Source organism: Excalfactoria chinensis, chromosome 11 (assembly GCF_039878825.1).
Source record: "Excalfactoria chinensis isolate bCotChi1 chromosome 11, bCotChi1.hap2, whole genome shotgun sequence".
NCBI classification, from domain to species: domain Eukaryota; kingdom Metazoa; phylum Chordata; class Aves; order Galliformes; family Phasianidae; genus Excalfactoria; species Excalfactoria chinensis.
In genome coordinates this window covers 4,330,465-4,353,046 of record NC_092835.1, presented here as the reverse complement: position 1 = coordinate 4,353,046, position 22,582 = coordinate 4,330,465, and the positions used below count along the sequence as shown (strand labels likewise).

Sequence of the window (22,582 nt, the reverse complement as noted above, 5' to 3'; positions counted from 1 at the left end):
CTGTTTTGCTCAACCACTGACAAAGGTCTAGAAATGAAGCTGTAAGGTTTGTACTTTTCCCTGTATTTATACCTCATTTATTTTTCATTTATCACTGCTTCTGGTATTAAAAAATGCATATTAAAGAATTAATGAATGAATAAATAAATAAATGAACCCATAGCACAGAGCTCTCTGAGAAGAAATTCTCTTTGGATCCATATTCAAATTAGGAGATGAAATGGAGCAACCAAAAACATTACCTTTTGCTGTTGTTCTGAAGATACATGGCATTTCATTTCCATATGGAGCTATTAATAAATGGAATCTAGTTATAGGAACCATTCTGTACCCCTGACACCACATTCTGTAAAGCAGCATGGGCTACAGGGTTTGGTGTCCATTTGTTGAGGTTGTAGGTTTACGTTATTTTGCCCCCAGCTTTCCCCAAGCACAGATGTTTCCAGCTATCGTGCTTTGCCACCTCAGTTAGAACAAGCCAACCATGCCTGGCAAACTCCTTGCTCAATCTAATCCACTTCCAGCACAACTCAACCCAGTGCAGTACATCCGGCACCACGTATCATACACACTGCGCAGAAATTCCTCTGAAGCACAAATGATGGCTCTTAAAATCCAGACTTTGCCACACAATGACAAGGTCTTCACATTACCAGAATTGCACTCCCTCCTCCGCCGCCCACATCCAACTCCTCATCAGTCTCTAGCATGACTCAACCCAGACAAAAAGCAGTAGGTTTACAAGTAATTTCATTTCTCCTAAGCAAGGTACATCATACAGAGGAAATCAATAAAGATGTTTTTATTTTATTATCGTTTTTGGTTCTTGGTTGCTGGTGAATTATAGGGTCTATCTGTCTTCATAGGTTTCTTCTAAATTGAATTTTTTCTGCATTAGTTTTGGCTTAAGCAGAGTGGTATTTCCAAACGCAGCCTTCTCTGAAGGCAGCAGAACCCCCAGTAGCAGGTCAAGATTTCCTTCCAACTCTTCAAGTACTGACAAACGTATTTTGGAACTATTCCAGCTGTTACAGTGACAGTCTTATCTACAAGGCCATGGACAGGCTAAAAACTGCCTTTGCACAAATGCGTTTTTCCTAAGGTCTTATGCTGAGGGCCAACTTTTACTTGGCAAAACCCCAGAGAGCTCAGCTAGACTCTTACATTTTCAATATTTTTTAATACCTTTATTGATGATCTGGATGAGGGGACTGAGTGCACCCTCATTAAGCTGCAGATGACAATTGGATGTGGCCCTGCACAGCGTAATCTATTGAGAGGCAACCCTAACCATGGCACAGGGGTTGGAAGTGGATGATCCTTAAGGACCCTTCCAGCCTAAGCCATTCTATGATTGTTTCCTTCTCACTGGCCTCTTGTTAGTATTGTGAGCTGTGTAAAAATTTAGACAGAATAAAAGGGGAAAAAAAAGAAAACGACTATCATGTACCACCCTGAGGAAAATGAAGTTGAAGTATCTTACTTTCACAAGCCATGAGGGACAGAAACAAGAAAGAAAAACATATCTTGATGCTGCAGAGGCTCATACATCATTACGACGGCAGAATTTATTGTTTTGTCTGTCTGTTTCTTTGTCTCTTTTTTTCCAGTGTCAAATTTGGCCAAATGGATTATGCCAAATTCCGAGTCTCCCCTGCTAGCTCCTACTTGCCTTTCCTTGCAGCCAAATCACTTGAATTGATAGCTGTCAGCACTGCGCTGAATTAAGTGCCCTCCTGGAAAAGCATCAACAGATCTACAAAGTAACTGCAAAGGAATCAAGTGGGGCAGGTGTGAAAAAAAAGAGTAAGGAAGGCTAACAGAGCAGTTGAGTTCACTGAACTGAAAGGGGCCAGGTACTAGATGAAATTTCAGTATTATAAATAGAACATTATGTAGCTGAACTAAAAATAGGGGCTTTATTTTTACTTAATGTTCCTCACTGCTAGCTGCTGACCTAGGAAAAGTGGACTCAGAATGGAGAATTAATTCCCCACAAGCATGCAAAACAAAACCACTAACCAGGCTCCACTGTCTGTCTGGGAAATAAAAAGAACATTGCTTGTTAAACCAATTGCAGAAGTATCTAATTGAAAGAAATCTCACACGTTGCTGCAAAAAGAATGCAAAAGAATACAAGTTCTGCAGAAAACCGGCTGCAATTAGAATCTCCCTCTACATACTTTGCTTATAACAGACAACGTCTAGTGTACCTAACCTGATTCCATCCTGAACTTTCTATGTAACTGTTATCCTATGTTGTAAGCAGTCTCTGCTCAACGGCAATAATACACTACCCTTCCAGCACCAGGATTCAAGTCAAGATCAAGGGACCAAGTGTAAGTTTCCAGGAAAACAGCATGCAAACTTGCCAACTGTCTCAGGGAAGCATCTTGTGATTTTCCCTAACCACCAATTTTACATTTAAATGAAGAATCCTAATTTAGCTGTGATAAAACACTAAATGGCCAGCTGCTAAAATAGTTTTCATCTTTTGCTTCTTTAAAAAAGAAAAAGTTAAAACCAGCACACATCTAAATTTGGGGTTAGTTTCAAGCCCACGGATCTCATCCTCAGGATGAGAAGCTGGAAACTATGGTTTTGGTTCTTCTTACAGAGATAAGAGGAAGCTGTAAAACAAAAACAGATCTGAATCTGAACTTAAGTTCACAGATGTGCAAGTCCATGGCTTTGCTTCAGATCCATCACTAGCTAAGAGCCTTGATAGACCTGAGGCTTCTCCAGGCTATTTTTGTCTGTGTCTACTAGATGCTGCCTCTCCGTAATGCACCACAAACCCCAAGGGGCAATGTCGAAGCATTTATTCATCACCACTTCCAGAGGAAGCTGCAACAAAGATGAGAATATGGTGATTTAACTTTGGAGAGTAAGCCATAATTACTTCAAAGTGTTTAAGGCAACAACAAAAATAACTTGCATTGCTTGTCATTGCTAGTCAAGTTGAAATACGGGTATTTATGATAAAAAATTTGTTATTTTTAAAGAGTGCTGAAATGCTGGCTCAGTTTGCCATTTCCTTTCTTTTACTGCTGTACCTATTTTTATACATACAAATATACGTATACAAGCAGACACACACGATCCAACTTCAAACACAGCTTTGGGCCACAACCACCAATAATTTCAGAAAGCCTGCAGCACTGCCTTCACTTTTTCCTCTTTTCCTAATAGCCCACATAAAACAAGAACTGCTGTACAGTCTCTTAGCTGCAAATGGAAGGCAACACAACCAAGGAAAGGGCACAGCATAAATGAAGGCTTATGTGACCAACACTTGCCAGGCATAACTTAAATCACTATCATTTTTTGTGTAAGGACTTCAGGAAGCTTCAACTGAACAAGATGCTAAAACAGGCCTGCAGATCTGTAGCCAGAAACAACCAACCCCATCAAGCCACAAATAAGTCCCGATAAAGAACTTCTGAAGTTCTTCCCCAGATACTCAAACCTGATCCAATTAAGATAATTATGGACAATGCTCCTCATCGGCTGTCCTGCTTAAAAGTGACAATTCCCACTCCACTTCCAGGCACATCCTTTCTTCTTCCCCATTATAACAAGTAATACTGTATGCAGTATCTTCTAACACCAGGAGACATTAGAACATTTTCAGTGTGTACCGGACACTGCAATTGGTTTTCACCTGATGCGTGACTTTCTACATCAATATGCAACTTCCCAACTATACTTCGACTACACGATCTTCCCCCTCACAACAAACACAGCCTCAAGCATAGAAACAGGAACTCTTGAACAAGCCCAGCACTGAAAAACTCACTACAGCTACAAGATGATTTAAGAGTTTCCATTTTGCACACCAAGCTCCAGAGAGGAGTTTCAGGTTTCCTTCTTGCTACTTCTTTCTAGCCTTCACACTATCTATTCTTGGCCATTCTGCAAAACAGAACCAACAGCAGCATCTCAGCGGGTGCAAACAGGCTTTCCAGAAAACCTTTTAGTATTCCAACCTTTTTTCTCACACCAAATGTAATAATCAACCAGCCTCCCCTACGTTGCTGGTTAAAATAAGAGAAATCTCTGCTCACAGAAATGACTCATATCTCAAAATCCACCCTCCAGGAGTGCCCTCCATCAGCTGTACAGGGTTTTGGACTGTTGCTGTCACACACCACACACACGTGTACATTCACCTCAATGAAGGCACTGCAGACCAATTAGGAACGATCTGTTATTCCATTCAGTATTACTCATTTGGGGATTTGATTTTTGTTTTCCTCCGAGGTTTCTGGAAGCCCTAATGGGGTGAAGCTTAAATTAAATTGGGATCATAAGCATCCCAAAGACAACTATTAGGTGGAACATACTTAACACTGATTGAATATGATTACGCGGGCTGCTTGTAACCACAGCTGCCTCACTAACATCACTTACACACAAACTACTTTAAATGTTCGTTACTTGCAGCGTTAAAATATGAAGCAAAGCAGGATACAACAAAATGATCTACACAAATACGTAGCTGTGAAAGCTGCAGAAAAAAGTGCAACAAATGAGGTTCAGCAAATAACAAGTGCAAGGTCTTGCACCCGAATCATGGCAACCTCTACTACTGGCACAAGATAGGGGACAAAAGGACAGAGCTAGAAAGTACCTGGGAGTGCTGCTGGATGGCAAGCTGGACATCAGCCAGCTATGTTGCATCAAAAGAAGGGCAGCCAACAGGCGATCCTTCCTTCTACTGCAAGACCTCGGCTGGAGAACTGTGTCCATGTGTGGAGTCCTCAGAACAGGAGAGACGTGGAGCTGTTGGAGCACATCCAGAGGGCCACAAAAATGCTCCAAGGGATGGAACACATGAAAGGTCACTGAGGGAACCTCAGGATTTACCCGAGGCGCGGAGCCACGCCGCTGTCCACACGTGGCCGCAGGGGGCAGCGGGGCACCACAAGATGGCGGCCCCTGCACGTGGCGCGCCGCTTCCCGCCGGGACCGCTGGGCGGCGCCGTGCAGCGAGGCCGCCACAGAAGCGGAGCGGGACGGGCGCGGGATGGAGGTCGGGGCGGGGATGGCGCCGCAGCGTGCCGATGAGAAACGCGGTCCCCGCGCAGCCCCCGACAAAGCCCCCTCGGTGCCGGGCTGCTGGATGGCGGAGAGTTGAGCCGGACAGCCCCAAGCTGAACGCCCCGCGGAGCTCTGAAGGATGCTGCCCGGAGGGAACTGCAGCCCCGGCCCCTTTGGCGCAGCACCGCGCGCGGAACTTCAGGCACGGAGCGGCCGGAGCTGAACCTGCTGCTGCGGCACGAGGCTGCACCGACACCTGCTACCAACACCCGGCCAAACAGGCCCGGTTCGCTGCTAGCCGTTGTGCCCGGTAGAATCTGAATTAGCAAGTTAAAAGCAAAAGCTTCTATAAAATACATCTCATGGGACAGCCAAGATTTTCCTTATTTCACCTTAGTGAATGTTAATGATAATTGGTGCAGGCAGAGCTTGAGAACAAGCGTTAATTATTAACTCCAAACCATCAGATTGTGAAATCTCATTCACATTGCTTACATCAGTTTGGGTATTCTATAAACGTCTCCACATATATCATGTCATATTAGATGCCATGCCTTCTTTTAAAACACGGGCAGTGCCAATACTAAGAAATGCCTGTTAAATCACTATTCTTGCCTAAAGCTTTATATAAATAACATCAGAAATACTCGTTACAGTGATTCACACCATGCATAATTCTAACTTTTCAGCTGCATACTTTGGTTATATAGCTAATCGTATTAATCATTCCTGTGCAGTGTTTATCAAGACTGCATTTCTTATGGGACTGTTTTTAGTACACCCCAATTTCCAGCACATTGCATGTGTCTATGCTAGTCCGCTCAGTGCTGTTTGTGAGCAGTTACCCTAACTATATGAATACCCAGTTTATCAGCTGGGAGAAAGACAACGGTTAAACTGGATGAAGGTAGACAGCAACACACTGAATTTTTATCTCTGTAACAGCATGGAGCTACAAAAACATAAGCAATAGGTGCCGCTTATGCTCCAGTATTACACTTGTGAGGCACAGCAAGCTATGCTGCACCAGAGCACTCGCTGCAGATGAAGGGTGTGCTGAGTTAATTTACAGCAAGCTAGCCGCCGAGCACTCACTGCAATATAACTCACGTTAATTTCCCCTGACGGGTAACTAATGTTCCAAGCTATTCCTAGTAGAATTGAGCACCAGTACAATGATCTTCACAGTCAGAGTTTAACACTCGAGCAAGAGGTAGCCCTGCTGTACGTACATACATTATGCTGTTCAGCAGGCATTCCTTCTCCTGAAAAGATGCCAGCATTTGATTTCCCAGCAAGAGAAAATACACTTGGGCCTTCATTTGTTAGATGCACCGACCCTTGGAAATATGACTGTGTACTCACACTGTAATGTATCTCTTCAGTTCTTATTTTATTGTTATTTAGTGAAAGAAGAACTTGGTAAAAGGGTAAAAGAAAGCTTCAATACTTGTACACTCAGGTATCAGCCTCTCAACCTAATCTTTATGACACTTCTCTATTTACAGATTCCAGGTAACACCAAATCTTATTTAAGATCCTTCCAGAAGTAGATTTTGTCCTCACAAAAGGAAGGGTTAAAGATTCAAAGTTCCCAGTCTGGAAACTCCATGATGAAGTCCTGTTCAAAAGTATCCTTGTAACACCAACAAAAAGACGGCACCATTTCCGACCACTAGAGCATTTAATTCACATAACACATCATTTGTTTATCCTAAGAATGTAGAGAGCACATCAAAAGATACAGCAGCAGTAATAGTTTCAGTTTTTCTTGGATCTCTCACCTTCTGTGTGTATACCTTTGCAGACAAGCTTTGCCAACATAACTGGGTCCATCCAGGTATTGAAAAACAAGTCAAATACTTCTAATTAACCTTTCAAAATAGAGCTTTGTTCCAAAACAGATGCAAGAACTGGATTTAAGACCATGGCAAGAACTAGCACTGATACACAAAGTGTTGAATTCATTGACAGTAGGCACTCTTTCCTCAAAAGGCTTCAAGAGATTATATTTATTTCAATAAAATTTAATTTATATAGTCTTCTTGCTAAGCAAAACAGAAAAGTCATTTAAAATAAAAGAAGGGGAATCCAAGAGACATTCAGCAAAGCAGCTCCATTGCTGCATAAACCAACAGCATCCTCATATCAAATTCTTGGCGTTCATAAACCTGTTCAGAGCTTTCTACAGTCAGATAGCAAATGAACAACACTTGTAACTAATGAGGCAGCTTGATTAGCACACTGCTTATCGATTTGAGCCACTGAAAGGCAAGATGCATCTTCTAACCGGAGTTTTTCTTCAATAGCAATAATCATGACTTGACGTCCCCTTTGTACCAACATATGTAGATGAACAACTTGCTTGTTTTCTTTGGCAGCAGACAATGGTTGTACTCAGTATAAATCAAAGCCATGCTTTAGAATCCCTGAAGAAGTTCCATTCTGAATTTCTAAAGCAATTTGCATCACATATGATAAACAAGTTAACTTACAGCAGTCTATTCTGTACTTACAGTTGGCAGGAAGGATTCTTAATGTTCTCAATGGAAAATACTAGAACTCCACTAATTACTTGATAGGCCATCTCCAATTTCAAGCCACACTGGTTTGAAATTCATTTCTAGTAATCCATTTAAAGAGTGTTTTCATTCACTCTTCGTAATGTGATAAATCATTCAGCATTTTGCTAGGAAAAAAAGATGAAAGTGAAACTACTAACTCTAGTCAGTAAATGCAACTCAACACAAGATTGGGAATGTCGCAGCTTTGAATGCATGATACTCCACACACATCGATGCATCGTTAGTTAACAGTCATAACAGAACTATGACAGAATGAAGAGCTGTCACAACAGGTGTCCTTTTGAGGCCAAAAATTAACTTGTGAGCAATCATTTTATTTTTCCCACATTCAGTTTACCTTTCTGGAAATTAGTGTATGTTGGGTACATTTATTTTTTCCACCATTTCACAAACCACAGGTTGAACGTTGGCAACTTGAAAGAGACATTGTGTCAGCTTTCAAGCGAGTGTCCCTGTTGAGATGCAATTGTCCCTGGATGGTATAGCTCACTTCTCAAAGTTTTTGTGAGCATCAATTATTTTCCGACGCACCTCCCGGTTCCTGGCCCTTTTTTCCTCATACTAGAAGACAGAGGAGGGAATGATTAAATCAGCTATTATCATCAAACAAATACATCAAATTTTAAACACATAGAGCCTTTATTACTCATGATCAGAAACAGTATCTTTGACCAATATTAGCTGTGTTCCTCATATCTATATACCCATTCATTTTTTACTTTGAAATTAACATTTATTTTATTAAAATACATGTTTCTAAGTTAGAGGTTATTAAGCTAAAGAGTATTGGAACATTCTAATAGAGAAGGTTCCATTAATCTTGAGAAAGAAGTTAATTATGCATCCATCTTAAGTTTGACAGCCACGCTTCACACAAACTAGAACAAGTTGCATTAATGCTGTTCTAAAGCCCTGGTCAGGCCCTTCTTCTTTTAAAAGATACAGATTAACATGTGTGCCTGTCTTCTGAAATATGAATTTGTCATCACAGACTTAGTCTGTTTTTGATCCTGGTCATTAATTATATGCACAGATAAGGCAGTATACAGAAAAGAAAGGAACAAAGGCAAATATGGGTTGAATTAGGGTAATTTTTTTTTATAGAAGAAATGGGATTCCACTGTGAACAAAATCAAGAAAGCATTTGTGTGTATCTCAAATGTGAAGCCCATCTTTGTAGTATGCCCCTGCATTATTAAAAGTTTAAAGACTGAAGAATCTTTCATTACAGTCAAAAAATGAAACATTCCTATAGGCTAAAAAGAAGTGGGGAAAAAAAATCTTTACAGATTTGGTATGTATGTCATGAGAAGCAAATAACTCTTGATGTATCATTTAAAACATTTAACAAACAAGTATGAAAGACTAAGGAAATGACAAATACACAATTCCCTACATAATGTAATAGACTACTAAGCAGATGGATGTTGGAAAGGGTTTGCAGTTTTTCATTCATTGTACTGACTGTTTTTACAACTGAAAGGAAGGCATGAAACATCACTTAATGTTAACAGAATGCTTTTTTTCCTATGCCATATTGCTTATCTTTGCTTTTTCACTGATCTTCCTATGATATAATTCAGAATACAACGATGGACTTTTAGCAATTTCATCATTTTATTAGTTATTTAATGAGTTAAATTTATTTCTTACCTCTTTCTTTAAGCACTTCCGCATCTCACGGTCTATATCATTGCAATGGCCAAAAAACCTCAGAACGTTGTGCTAATAAGTTGGGGAGAGGGAAAAACAAACAATTCAAGAAATTCTTCCTCCAATGCTCCACATTTCTTAATAGCCACTCGCATTCTGCAAAAAAACCCAGCTGGTTTTTCCACTTCTCCTTTTGTGAAAATCGCCTTAACTTTTCTGCTGAGTAACCAGGAGCTAGAGCTACTTCTCCTTTGAATGACCTCAATCTTGCAGAAAGTTTAAGGTACTCCCCATATTGTAAAACCAGACTGAAATATGATTACCTACACTGAAGTCATTGAGTCTAGATGTAGAACATGCACTTTGGTGACTGAAGAATCAGTTCTATAAATTTCACTCAGCACTAGCTTCACTAACATACAAATCTTTGCATTCTGAACTCATTTGCAATTAAGAAAGATGTGGGAAGATCTACAGGCAAAGGACTTCATTATCCCAGCTATGTGAAAAATGGGAGGTGTTCTGGGTCCAGAAGATTCATCCACTGGACATAAATGACTGAAATGTTAGAACTAACTCAGGGTGAAGGAGTAACATTTCTCCAAGCCTCAAGAATGTATTCACTACCTTTGTAATATGGCTCAGCTGTACACTTGATGCATACATAAGTGTTACCCAGTTTTTATCAGGGAAACCAATGCACGTTTCTGTGACTGATGAGCAGCTAGATGGATTCAGAGGTATGCTGAACACTATTAAGAGTTAAAGTAGTAGGCAAGGTAGATGTCAGCTAGCAGAACATGGCTTTACTTAGGAGTGTGTTAATAAAAGTCTGTCATAATCTTTAACTATGGCAGTGCTATAATTAACTTGTTTATATCTCTCTGCTTTATAAAGGGCATCAGATGACACTGAAGCAGTTGCACGGGATAAATGGTTGCTTTACTGAAAGCTGAATCTGCTTTCAAAACATTTCTATTTTAGCTAATACAGACTTAACCTTTTATTCTGTTCTTATACCAACATGCATGATTTCAAGGTGAGCGCTCCTCATTCCAAACTAAGTCTACTCTTACTAGTATATACAGTGAGAAGAATCTACTTTTATTTAACCAGACTCCTGAACTGTCAGCTGTCTATAACTCAAGATTATGAGGAAAAATGAATCAGTCTTTCAAAAACAGATGTTATCCCCATTACAGCAATACGACTGTGAGACAATATGCAGCTGTCTATAAAAATAAGGCATGTGTATGGCACGAGAGCAGAGTTGTTAAAAAAAAAATTGAAATAATGATATCAAATAGGAATTAACCTCTCTCCACTAAGTATGACTTAACCAGCAGGTTCTAGATCAGAAATAAACTGAATTTTATTAAAACACAAATACAGGACACAGAATTCAAGATAAGAATTTTTAGCCCTCAGTATTAGTTTAAATTACATATGAAGGTTCTTAGGCCCCTCTGGCATTTCTACAAGACAGCAGATAGTCACCAATAACTATAATTAAGATCACAAATTCTTCAGATTTCAGTGATTTCAATTTCAGTACATCTACCTTCAATTTTAAACAAAGATTATTGCTCCTTTTAAATGAATGTGAAAGTAGTCTTCACTCTGTTCTGAGGAGCACCAACATGCACTCATAGGTAAGCTTAAGACTGACAAAATGAGCTCATCTTCACATAAAAGGACCAACTTCAAACCAAAATGAAAGACTATAACCCTGTGCATGAATGTATTACTGCTGCTCCTGGAATCTTTGTAAGTCAAACATGCAATAGATTGCTTTGAATCGCTTCTATAGGAATCAAGTACAACCTTCAGTTCTAATTCTCTACTAAACTCAAGGTAGTCAAATAAGTTACAGTTCAGGTTGGTGATGTTCTGTTCTACACAGAACTGTGCATCTTAGGTTCAAGATATCTACACAGTGCATAGGAACAAACAGACAACAGTATGAAAAACACCACGAGATATCACTGACCAATTCCAGTTTGCATACATTTCAAAACATTGTAGTACTATCTAACAAATAAAATGTACTGAATGAGCCTGGTACAGTATACTCATTTACACTAACATTTAGTTTTAAAACTATAGAATGAATTAAAAACAGCTTCTGAATGAGTGAGATGAAGTTTCTGTACCACATCAATGAAGAGCCTTGAGTTCCTTGAAGACAATTAGGTATTATACATCTCTTTGTACATGCCTACTAAGAATATTCAAACGTTAATTCCCACTTGCTCTCCAAGCATGGAATATAAGGCACAGCAGCATACCTACATGTATACTAGCATATCTGGCAGCTGGTACACAGGAATCCCGTGAACTACTTTGTTGCATGCAGACTAAAACACGCAGAAATTATTTCAATTTTTAATATAGGCCCACCATTAGAAAGCTCCAACACAAGAAATTCCATATCCTAATAAAATCACTGGCTAAGTTTTACATACAGCTGTCAGTGCTGCTTTCAACTTTATCAGTGAAAACGTAGCAGCTCTGTTTTGCAGCTGCTCTGCCTACTGGAGATTTTTTTATGATCGCATGATAATCGCACCCATTCTGACACTCATTTCCCCAGCCCACCCACTCTTTTCTCTGCTCAGAACTCCTCACCTCCTTGTGACACTTCTTGAGCAGACTTATAATGAGGTTACATTCTTCAGTGTGCAGGTGAGGAGACAGGTCTGGATGCATCTTAAGTAGTGATGATTTTAGCAGTAAAAGAATCTGAGTTCCACCTGCCAATGTTAAAATATGAACGTTTAAATAGAAGTTCAAGTTGATCACTTAAGAAATTATCACGTAGTATTAATGTTATAATAATAGCACTTTGAATCAAAATGCAACATAATATGTATGGTTTATATAACACACTGAAGGTAATTAGAACCAGTATATGCCTCTTCCTTATCTGCAGAGCTCAAATATTAACTATGAGCTTAAATTCTTTGTGATCATGGACATTAAGGATACTTTGGGGATTTTCCTTTTAAGGGACAATAGGAGAACTAACCTTTATTGAACTGCAAATTATCTTCTCATCTTCCTATTTCAGTGTCCATTCTAGCACACATTATATATTATAGCATACATAGAATCAAAATGTTTCAGGTTGGAAGGGACCTTTAAGATCACCTACTTCCTGTCAATATATCCAATAGATATGTGACAACTACTATGTATATGTGTATTCTAGAATATGTATTTTTATTCTTCCTACTTTCTATATACAGGTGGAGCAGAACAGGAAGCAACCTGATATTTCATTACAACACTTTAAGGACTGGCATCTTTTTAGTTACCTACATGCTTTTTGAAAAATCCTGATCCAAAGCTTTGATGATGCTTTAAGAACTAGATGTGACCTCAAGAGCGCCAAGAGGAGGGGAACAACAGTAACCACTTAACTACACTTTTTTAATGCAACTCAGTATGCTGTTAGCCTTTATTGCCACAAGGGTGCACTGCTAAATCATGTTTAACTGCAATGTCAACAAGGACCCCCCAGGTGCTCTTCTGTACAGCTCTATGGGGCACAAGCAAATTTCATTCTTGAAATATATATATTTTTATATAACGTCTCACTGAAAAAGGAAAACATTCCCAGAAGCCATTTTCAAGATCTTTTGTCAAAAAGGATGAAACTGTCATATAATAATGGCTGAAATAAAGACTACTTGGTTGTGGAAAAATCATTGTACCAGAGAGGGAAGAAGAAAAGTCCAGTTCATAGTAGGACAAATGGACTCATCTTAACAGAATTGTCCTTGTATTAACCATACCGTCATCAAGTTAAGTAGATGTCTTTTGGCTTGTTTACTTGGTATTTTATCATTGTCATTCCTCCAAAAGAGAGCAGCTCCCTCGCTGCAATACATCACACAAAAATCACTACACATGCTAAGTAGCCATCCTTGTTTCAACACTCCACAGCTAAACCACCTAAATACTGGTTAGCAGTGGTCAACTGCAAACTCCAATATTCACCTGCAGCACTGGCAGCTATAGAATACTCGACTATTCCTAGAATACTCCAGTAATATATTTGTCCTGAAGAGCTATCTAAATTAATTTACCCTGTATTTCGTATAGCACGTTCTGCTTAACAAGAACTACATTCCCACAAGCAAATAAAATTTTAAAATTCTAAACAAATTTACCAGCTCCTGGAGACACACGAGAGAGCATTCTGCATTATATTGCAATCACATTCAGTCATTTCTTTCAAGAACTGCCCCATACCAGCTGGAAGCCTAACATTATGTTTCACACAGAAGTTAGAAGCCACACTGGATATAGCATTCCCTTGGGAGAGTGACCAGCTCTACGACCACTTGAATTAATTCTCATATAACACCGGTATTAAAATCTTGCAAGCTGAGTTGTGTAACATGGTACTCACTTCACGTAGGCTACAATGAATTAGCAAACATTAAAAAAAGAAAATGTTTTATTACAAAGTAGCAAAGCATCTTACAATGGCCACTGGAGGCTGGGCTGGAGCTGTCAGATACTTTAGAAGTTTATGACAGAATAGTGTTATCAGTGCTAAACTCTGTATTTATGCTTAGGAGTGCCGGATGAGGCTGTCATCTATAAATGATCAGAGAAGGTTAAAATATTTTTGCCAGAGGGAACTGTGTTTACTGTGTCCAGTTCTGGGCTCCCCAGTACAAAAAAGACAGGGATCTCTTGGAAAGAGTCCAGCGGAGGGCCACAAAGATGGTGAAGGGCCTGGAGCATCTCCCCTATGAGGAGAGACTTAGGGAAATATGTCTGTTTAGCCTTGAGAAAAGAAGGCTGAGAGGGGACTTGATCCAGGTTTATAAATACCTGAAGTGTGGGAGCCATAGTGGCGAGGCTGGTCTGTTTTCAGTAGTGCGTGGGGACAGGACTAGGAGAAATGGGCTGAAACTTCAGCATAGGAAGTTCCGCACGAATGTGCGCAAGAACTTCTTTACAGTGAGGGTGACGGAGCACTGGAACAGGCTGCCCAGGGAGGTGGTGGAGTCTCCTTCTCTGGAGATATTCAAGACCCACCTGGACGTCTACCTGTGCGACGTGGTGTAGGGAGCCTGCTTTGGCAGGGGGGTTGGACTCGATGATCTCTAGATCGATCTAGATCCCTATAATTCTGTGATTCTGTGAACTGATGGACAGATGAAAGGGTTTCAAAAGGTAACAAAAGCATGTATGAAAAAGGAGAGACCAGGCTATTGGTTTCCTTAGTTTCTTTTTAGTGATGCTTTAACCTAAACCAAAGATAGCAAATCATCATCTTGCAAGAATTCAAGTTAACATGGACAGAATTTTACGTAATAGCGCATATGGACTCTATGCATGAAAAAATATTAAAAAAAAAAAAAAAAAAAAGGGAAAAAGCAATACAAAGTGTGCTGAGGAAACATGAACAGAACTGCTGGATAAAGAGCACCAAGTTAAACACGACATCGGGGTAGAAGAAATAATAGCAGTAAAGCAGAATTTTAGGAATACACTGCAATTATTTTAAGACAAAAACGGACTGTGGAATGCTGAGCTGACATTAATAACTGAAGCGAATAGTTGGAAAGAAGTGCTTAGATGAACGTCTTGCACAAACGTACCAACACAGCTCACTGACTGTGCACGAGCATTTAATGCATTTTATAAGAGATACCGCAGTTTGCACAACCTCTTCCTGCCTCGTTAAAGCTCTCCCATTCCAAAAGCTGCACATCTAAGAGGCATTTCAGCACACCTGACCCCAACCAGCTCTTCCATATCACACACTGCGCTGCTATGCAAAACATATCAATAAAGCCTTTATAGAACGAGACCAGAGAGCTACAGATCCCTTTCCTTTGCACACTAACTACAGCGCTACCGTTGCGGTACGGCTCCAACTGCATTCGGGCACTCTTCTTGAACGAGCAGCTTTTATTCACAGCTTACTTCTGTTCCCAAAAGGACGAGCCCAGCCAGACGCGATCGGAGCTGAGGGGAACTACCACGACCCAAAGCACCGGGAGAGCGGAAGTAGCCGGACAAGCTAGGCCGGAAGTTTCCTCAGAGAGAAGGGGCGGGATAAAGGGGGCGGGGCCTCATCAGATTGGGCCTTTCTGGCACCGGGCGGCGCCTGATTGGGCGCTTCGAAAGGCGGGAGGCGGTTGGCGCGGCGCGTTGTCGGGCTGGTGTTGTGGTGGCGGCGGTAGCACCGCCTGAGGTGTGGCGGTGAGTGGGGGGGTCTGTGCTCTGAACGCGGGGATATGGGCGAGATATGGGATATGGGGATATGGGATATGGGATATGGGCGAGATTGCTTTCTCGTGTGCAGGACGAGGGCTACGGAGCCACAGAGCCACGCTGGGAAATGATGCCGCTGTTCTGCCGGCTGTCCCTAGGGCCGCTTTCAGCGCTTTTCTACACCGCTTTCAGGGAGCAGATGGCCTATGTGTTGGTCTGACTACTTTAATATCTCAACTTTATAGGTGTCCTCGCTATGGATGAAGTCATCGTGGAATATATCCGAAGAACTGTGCTAAAAATCCCCCGCGATGAAATCATGGCAGTGCTGCAGAAGTGGGGCTTTCTCTCAGAGGCGCAGCTACAAACTATCAACTTCCGTCAGACCAAAGAGAGCATCTCTCACAGCGTCGCTCAGCTCTGCGAGGTAATCAATACGACGCCGCGGCATCTGCCTGTTGATGACCCACGCGTTAGACTGCAGTGCCTTGCGATTGAAGCTGCCTGTCCTGGGATCTCTCACTTACTGAACGCTGTGTGGGCGATCAGGCAGTGGAGCAGCTTCGTTGGTGGGCATAGCACCGAGCTGTCAGAGTTCAAGAAGCATCTGGACATTGCTCTTGGATATATGGTCTCGTTTTTGGGTGGTCCTGTGTGGAGCCAGAAGTTGGACTCGATGATCCTTATGGGTCCTCTTCCAGCTTGGGATATTCAATGATTCTGTTCTGTGTGTGATTGATCCTCACCATGCACTGTCATTTTTCCTTCCAGGAAAGTTCTGCAAACATAAAGCAAGCAGCCCTCCTAGACATCATCTGTAAGTGAAAATGAATGAAATTAACATCTTTGTGATTTTTAGTGTTTTGTTGTTTTTTTTTCTGAGTAACTTAATTACTCCTCTAATTACATAGCAATGGCCCTAGTGGTGCAGGGATGCACTTAATGTACATAGATTGCATTTTATATTAATCCCATTGGATCTGACCAATTATTTTTTCATTTCAAAAGCTCTTCATCAACATGAGTGTGTTTGTTTCTTTAGAGTTCCAGGTAGCTGTCAACTTTAGTAAGTAACATCCAGAGCACATTTATATATGTAGAGTGAGAGATTCATCTCCAGTATATACTGAGCCCTAACATCTTGCTGTGATGAGAAGTGTCATAGGGAAAAGCTGCCTGCAAGTACTCCAGGTGGAAATTTAGTTCCAATATTAATTCACAGCATGACTATTGCACCTCTCAGTTTGAATTTGGACTGACAGTTGTTTTAGCTGAAGTGCTTCTTTAAACACTGAACCTCAGAGATATCCTTTGTTATGAAGATCTTTTGTGATTTAATTAAGCAACTCTCTTTTAATAAAAACCGTTCTGCTTTTAGGTTTGCTGAATAAGTTATATTGCATTGTCAGAAGTAATCTTTAAACAACGTGGTTATAAAAGTAGTGTAAAGTGATTTTTAATTACCTTTTGATAGCATTTGTTATTGAGCAATTCCTGTTTTCCCTAGACAACCACATCTATGCAAACAAAAGAGCATGGAGTGTCTACCAAATGAACAAAACAGGTAAAGTTCCTTTCCTTTCTGTAGTCTCACTACCATAACTCAGCAATGAGTATGGATTTATTTTTAATGTTTTTCAAGTACTTTAGATTAACTCTTCTGGCAATTATTAGAAACTAATAATTTCTAATTGTCTTTTATATGTTAATATACGCATAGCAATAATGAGACTCAAATTTAATATCCAGCTTTCCTAAAAATGCTATGCAGTGCCAGCTTTTTTTCTTCTTAATATTGTTTCAGTGAAACTAAAACCATCATTGAGCCAGTTCTTGTGAATAGAATTCAATAAACTCTTTATTTTCTTGTTTAACAGGGGAAGAAACAGACTTCTTCGACTTCAGAGATTTCAAAAAAAGATTCAGAAGGCGAATTCAATCGGTTCTGATAAATGTAAGAACGTCTGGATGTGTTGACTTTGGGTGTCAATAGATTTTCCATACGTTGAGCAAGGCTTTTTTTTTTCTTACAATCTGCATCAAAACCAGAATAGATTTAACTCGGGAATGGTGAGAACTATGTGGAAAATAGAAAAAAAAAAAGTTAAACTCCACATCCTTCAGAAGGGCTAAAATAAAAATCACATTAAAGTTCAGAACCTTCATTTGCTGAGGTTGCCATTTTCCTGTGGAAATTTGATTCATTCGTTTCTTATTCAAGCAGTATCATGTTTGTGAACACAGGCATGAGGGCATGTTTTAATTTGTCTGGACACATGAATGTGTGTTTAAAGCAAAGCTTTCCGTTTTCCGTTCAGGTCACCATCAGTTTTAAGGAATATGAAGATAATGCAATCTGGATTAGAATTGCCTGGGGAACACCATATACAAAACCAAACCAGTACAAGACCAGTTATGTTGTGTACCACTCACAGACTCCTTATGTCTTCATCTCTGCCTCTGCCCTTAGGAGCAACTTACCTCTGCTGTGTCAGGTAGAAAACTAAACTGCACGGGCCATGACTTCAACACAGTCTTTTGGATTTGTAATTCTTTTAGCTTTGCAGAGGAGATGTAAAGATGAATCTCTTAATGAAGTTTTCTAATTTAACTTAGATTTTTTTTTCCCCCTTAGCTCCTGCTTATTTTTTATTTAAAATTAAAAAGCTGGGGGTTGCAAAACCCAATCTTTGTGAATGTCACATTAAAAATCAATTCATTTTATTAGGAGTTTTGTTGATCTCAAATTATTCTAACTCCTCAAGCAAATGTTAGGCAGTATCAACTAAACTGTCTCAGAGAAGTTGAAGAACATTAAAACTAAACTAATTAAAACTGTTAACTAAATGTATGAGGTCAGCAAGCAATGCTGTTAATTCGCTTTTTCTACAAAATTGTGGTAATCAGTGTTTGTAGTCTTTTATTTGTGTCTGTTTCATAGATAACCGTAGTAGTAGCTTCATGATTTTATTAATGTTTACTTTGTGTTTTTGGCACTGATAAGGCAGCATGATTATTCACTAAATCCTGGGAAGGCTCTGTATGTTAACCAAGCCTTAATGATTCTCTGCAACATGAAAACCCTGCTAGTTAAAAAGCAGCTGCTTCCTTTGAAGCAAAACATCTCGAAGTCTAGAAATAGAAAAATAGAAAATAGAAAAAAGTCTTTCTCTATTACACCCACAGTGATTATTAACAGTCATGCTAAAACAATTTCAATTTTTATTTGAAGGCAATGGTTGTTGCTTCCAATTACCACGACATCCATGAAATGGAGCTTCGAAGTCACTGTTTAAACTCCCTTAAAGATATTGTGTTTAAGAGGTACAGCCAGGTGAGCCACTTCACAAGTACATCCAAAGATGAGTCTTGCTTCTATTTCAGGCCCCCTACCAGGGGGAAACTCCACTCTTTCAAGAGATCATCAAGTTACAATAGTATTGAACCACTGACTTGGATAGCTTTTCCTTAAGGTAATGTTACAGTGGTGATGTAATTACTTGATATGCCACTTACTGTTTATTATTATTCCTGGATGGTTAAACTTAGTCTGTGTGGCTGACCGATTCACTCCTGGGACTTCTTGGCACTGTTTCTTAGAGAAATAATTGGGGGAAGTATTCGGACACTTAACTCTGTTCATCCACATAATGTATGATAGGATGGGGGGTGTTTTCTCACAATAAAGCTGGGCTTTGTAGTCTAGTACTTATCAAAAATGTGACCACTCACTTTCAGAACGCAAAATGAAATCTAGAAAACTGTTTGCAGCTAAAGACTCTAAAAGCACAACTATATATTCTTTCCTTTTCATTTTTTCCTCGTTTAGAACTTCCAAACCAACTATCCACTACAAGAAAGGAATGTACTCACAGAAAACGGTATGTGTATTTTTAGATTAAATGGAAGCGTGAATGTCCTCACTTGGAAGGTTAGGGCTTAAAAATGTGTATCTGTATATTTCTGCCTTATGAAATGAAATTCATAATAGGAAATGCATGTGTTATATTGACGTATTATCCACCCGTGGATAATATTGATGTCACTAGGAGATATGAACACTTCCTCATGACCTTCCATGCATTTATGAAACTAAAAATAAGGAAAGATCGGTGTCTCCTATCATATCAGCTTGTCTTCTTTCTTGGTAAGAACTGAACGTGTATGTCATGCAACCAGTTAACTTGTCAAACACAGATAGTGATGAATCGTTTAAAAATTATTATTTCCATAATTTTTTTGAGCATTCACCTGATCAACAAACGCAATGTTTGTACTTGCTGAGAATTGCCTTTTTTTTCCTTTTTGTTTTCTCCATACCCTGCAGTGGATTTAAGGATATGTGATGAAAACAGAAGTGAGAAAGAAAGAATACACAGACTGAATCTGCAAAGTTTTGGTGATGGTTCCCAACCCAAACTCGACTTTGCACAATATAAGGTAATGAATGCAACAAGCTTTGTTTTGTTTTTTCCTATAATTTTAATAGAGTTACAACTACATAAACTTGCAAGTAAAAAGATGGCATTTTTTCAAACTTTAGAAAGGACATTTTAAATGGGATAAGAGTAGTTTTAAGAAGCCTGTTTGCACTGAGATTTGGTCAGATACTTGGTCAGATCTTTTGGTCAGATATTATTTCAGTCCAACACGTGGACTTAGTTTTGTGACAAAGCCAGACTTAAACCAGCACTGCTTTGAGGCATAAGAAATCAGGGTTGCTTGAGGTACATTTGAAGATCATGTCACATATAGCACGAGAATTTAATGACACACCAGTTTCTTTTTTCTAACGAGCAGAGGTATTTGGAATTCTTGTAATGATTTACTACATAATTGAACTGGCTGCCTCTTTCACCAGAGGACTGTTTACCACATGGTGGCACCCTCTGATTTTATTAACGGGATATTCCTCCAACTAGAATCATGTTAATATTAAGGAATAAAAAGGTGATTCTTCTCCTGCCTTACAGTTTGCCTGTTCAGACCTAACTGATCATTTCAGAGATAACAGCAGACCCGTAAACACCTGCTGTGCTGGAACTTGTAAAATAAGTTTTTATTACCAGGTTGGCTACAAATGCCTTTTGTACTAAAACAGTTTGAAGAAGGAACTCAAGTTAAGTCACGCTTGTTTGAAAATAGGCTAACATTCAAATCAATGGTTAGTTCCATGTTCAACTTTTATCAGCCAGAACATTTTGAGCTTAAACGTATGTTAGTCATTGGGAGATTATTTTAAACAATGTCTGTATCTATATGTGTGTATGTATAAATGTCCATATAAAGACACATTGCAGCTGTAACTGCCCTCATTGTTCTACAAGCTATTTGGCACGTGGCTGTACAGTTCTTCTAGGTTGTATCGTGGCATGGAGAAAATGCAGTTTCTTTTCCATGATTCTCTAGTTCTAAATATTAACGTGAATGATAAATACATAAAATTCATGCTTAGCTTATAACGCCTGGTAATTTTATCTTAACAGCTTGAGACGATGTTTAAAAGTGATCCTAAATGGAATGTTTTGGAGAAAAAAGAGCCATTCCGATGCTTGGTCAAGTTTTCTAGTCCACATCTTTTAGAATCACTGAAATCCTTGGCACCAGCAGGTAAGTCTTCCACCTCTGTCACAAGAGAGGAGAAATCTGTGGTTAAACATTTAAATCGTTTTACATTCTGCTTGTGTATTGCATAGAAGAACATGCATGGTTGGGAAATACATAGAAATAAATAGAATGAAATCATTACCTCTAAAACGTAATGTGTAAATATATACCTGTTTGTTTTCAATAGCAGATATTCAAACTCTGTTTTCAATTACATGACAGTAGTGAAAGGTGAAGGCTGCCCGAGTTAAGCTGTAATTACCTGTTTGTCTCTACAGGTCTGGCTGATGCACCTCTTTCCCCACTACTTACATGCATTCCACAAAAAGCTAGGAATTACTTTAAAATTAGAGAGAAGAAGTCTTTACTTCCAGGAAGCTTTGTGAGCCCTTAATTGAAATAGAAATGTTTCTATATCAAAATATGTGATTCGTTTATTACTGGTCTTAATCCAATCCTTAATCACCTTTAAAACAGATCTTAAAACCAACCTCATTCTTTGGTAAACCCCTTTTTTTATTCCTGCCTTTGGGTTAGCCCTTAAAAACTAAAAAGTCACTGTGAATTTTAAACAGAAATCACGAGTATTTAATGTTTTAATGTGATGACTGCTTCTATCTGTATTGGCTGTAAGGTGCTAGAGCCTGGTATGGATAGGTAAGACATCGGTTCATTGCCATAACTGGAGGTGGCCTTATTTCAGCTGCAGGACAGCAGTGAAACACAACACATGCCCACTCTGAACACGTGAATAGCCCCATTCAAATAAATGGAACTTCTACTTCAAGCCAGGCGTGTTATTGTCTTTGTAGATGCAGATTACATTCAAAGACCATGGCAGGGTGTAGGGGAGAAGAGACTGATAGACATCAGTAAGAAACTTCCATGCAGCACTGTGGGCTGTTCAGCTCCAGAGTTCTCCCTCACCGATTGTGGCAGCCAATAATAATTACAATCTTTTAAAATCCTATCTCCTGCTATGAGTATCTATGAAATACCACCTCACAGGGACACAGGGACACTGGCAACGATCTTCGTTGCAGATAGAATGTTTTAGAATGTCTGTTTCATGAGCGTAGGGACACAAGGATTGCAGAAGCAAGATAGCAACGTCCACTCATGCCAACAGCAGCTTTGCGGTGGAGTTCTCTAAATATGGGAAATAGTAATTGCTAATAATGTAGATATTTCTGTGTAACTGCCTGTATTATTCATATTTTACAAGGTTATTTTGCACCGAAGACTCAAATACTTAATTCTTAACTCTGCTACCTGGCAGCATATTGTGTGTGTGTGCCTTGTGTATGGTATGCTGATAGACAGAGAGTCCTTTGGAAAAGGACTCGTGGCAAAGTGTAACTGTTTGGAGGGGTTGTATGGGAATCATATTGTATTCAAACTGTAAATAAATGTGTAAATTAAGACCTCTTACTGAAGTTTGATTTCCTGGCTCA

General features: G+C 39.5%; 2 protein-coding genes across 3 annotated transcripts; one reads left to right on the top strand and one right to left on the bottom strand.

Annotated features, from left to right (window-relative positions):
- Nucleotides 1–6,416: 6,416 nt before the first annotated feature.
- Nucleotides 6,417–15,320, bottom strand: CMC2 (C-X9-C motif containing 2). The gene is made up of 4 exons (XM_072346538.1): nt 15,163–15,320; nt 11,910–12,034; nt 9,282–9,353; nt 6,417–8,189 (listed from the first exon to the last, which is right to left on the bottom strand). The coding sequence occupies exons 1-4, from the start codon at nt 15,185–15,187 to the stop codon at nt 8,115–8,117; spliced, it is 297 nt and encodes a 98-aa protein (XP_072202639.1). The 5' UTR covers nt 15,188–15,320; the 3' UTR covers nt 6,417–8,114.
- A 96-nt stretch (nt 15,321–15,416) lies between these two features.
- CENPN (centromere protein N) lies at nt 15,417–22,558 on the top strand. 2 transcript variants are annotated; one of them, XM_072346558.1, is made up of 11 exons: nt 15,417–15,509; nt 15,767–15,948; nt 16,293–16,338; nt 17,029–17,085; nt 17,399–17,475; nt 17,840–18,016; nt 18,754–18,855; nt 19,351–19,402; nt 19,849–19,961; nt 21,008–21,131; nt 21,407–22,558. In XM_072346558.1, exons 2-11 carry the CDS (start codon nt 15,778–15,780, stop codon nt 21,520–21,522), a joined length of 1,035 nt encoding a protein of 344 aa, XP_072202659.1. In that variant the 5' UTR covers nt 15,417–15,509; nt 15,767–15,777; the 3' UTR covers nt 21,523–22,558. The 2 variants fall into 2 exon arrangements, with proteins under 2 accessions (XP_072202659.1, XP_072202660.1); XM_072346559.1 differs by having other exon boundaries at nt 15,467–15,501.
- Nucleotides 22,559–22,582: the final 24 nt, after the last annotated feature.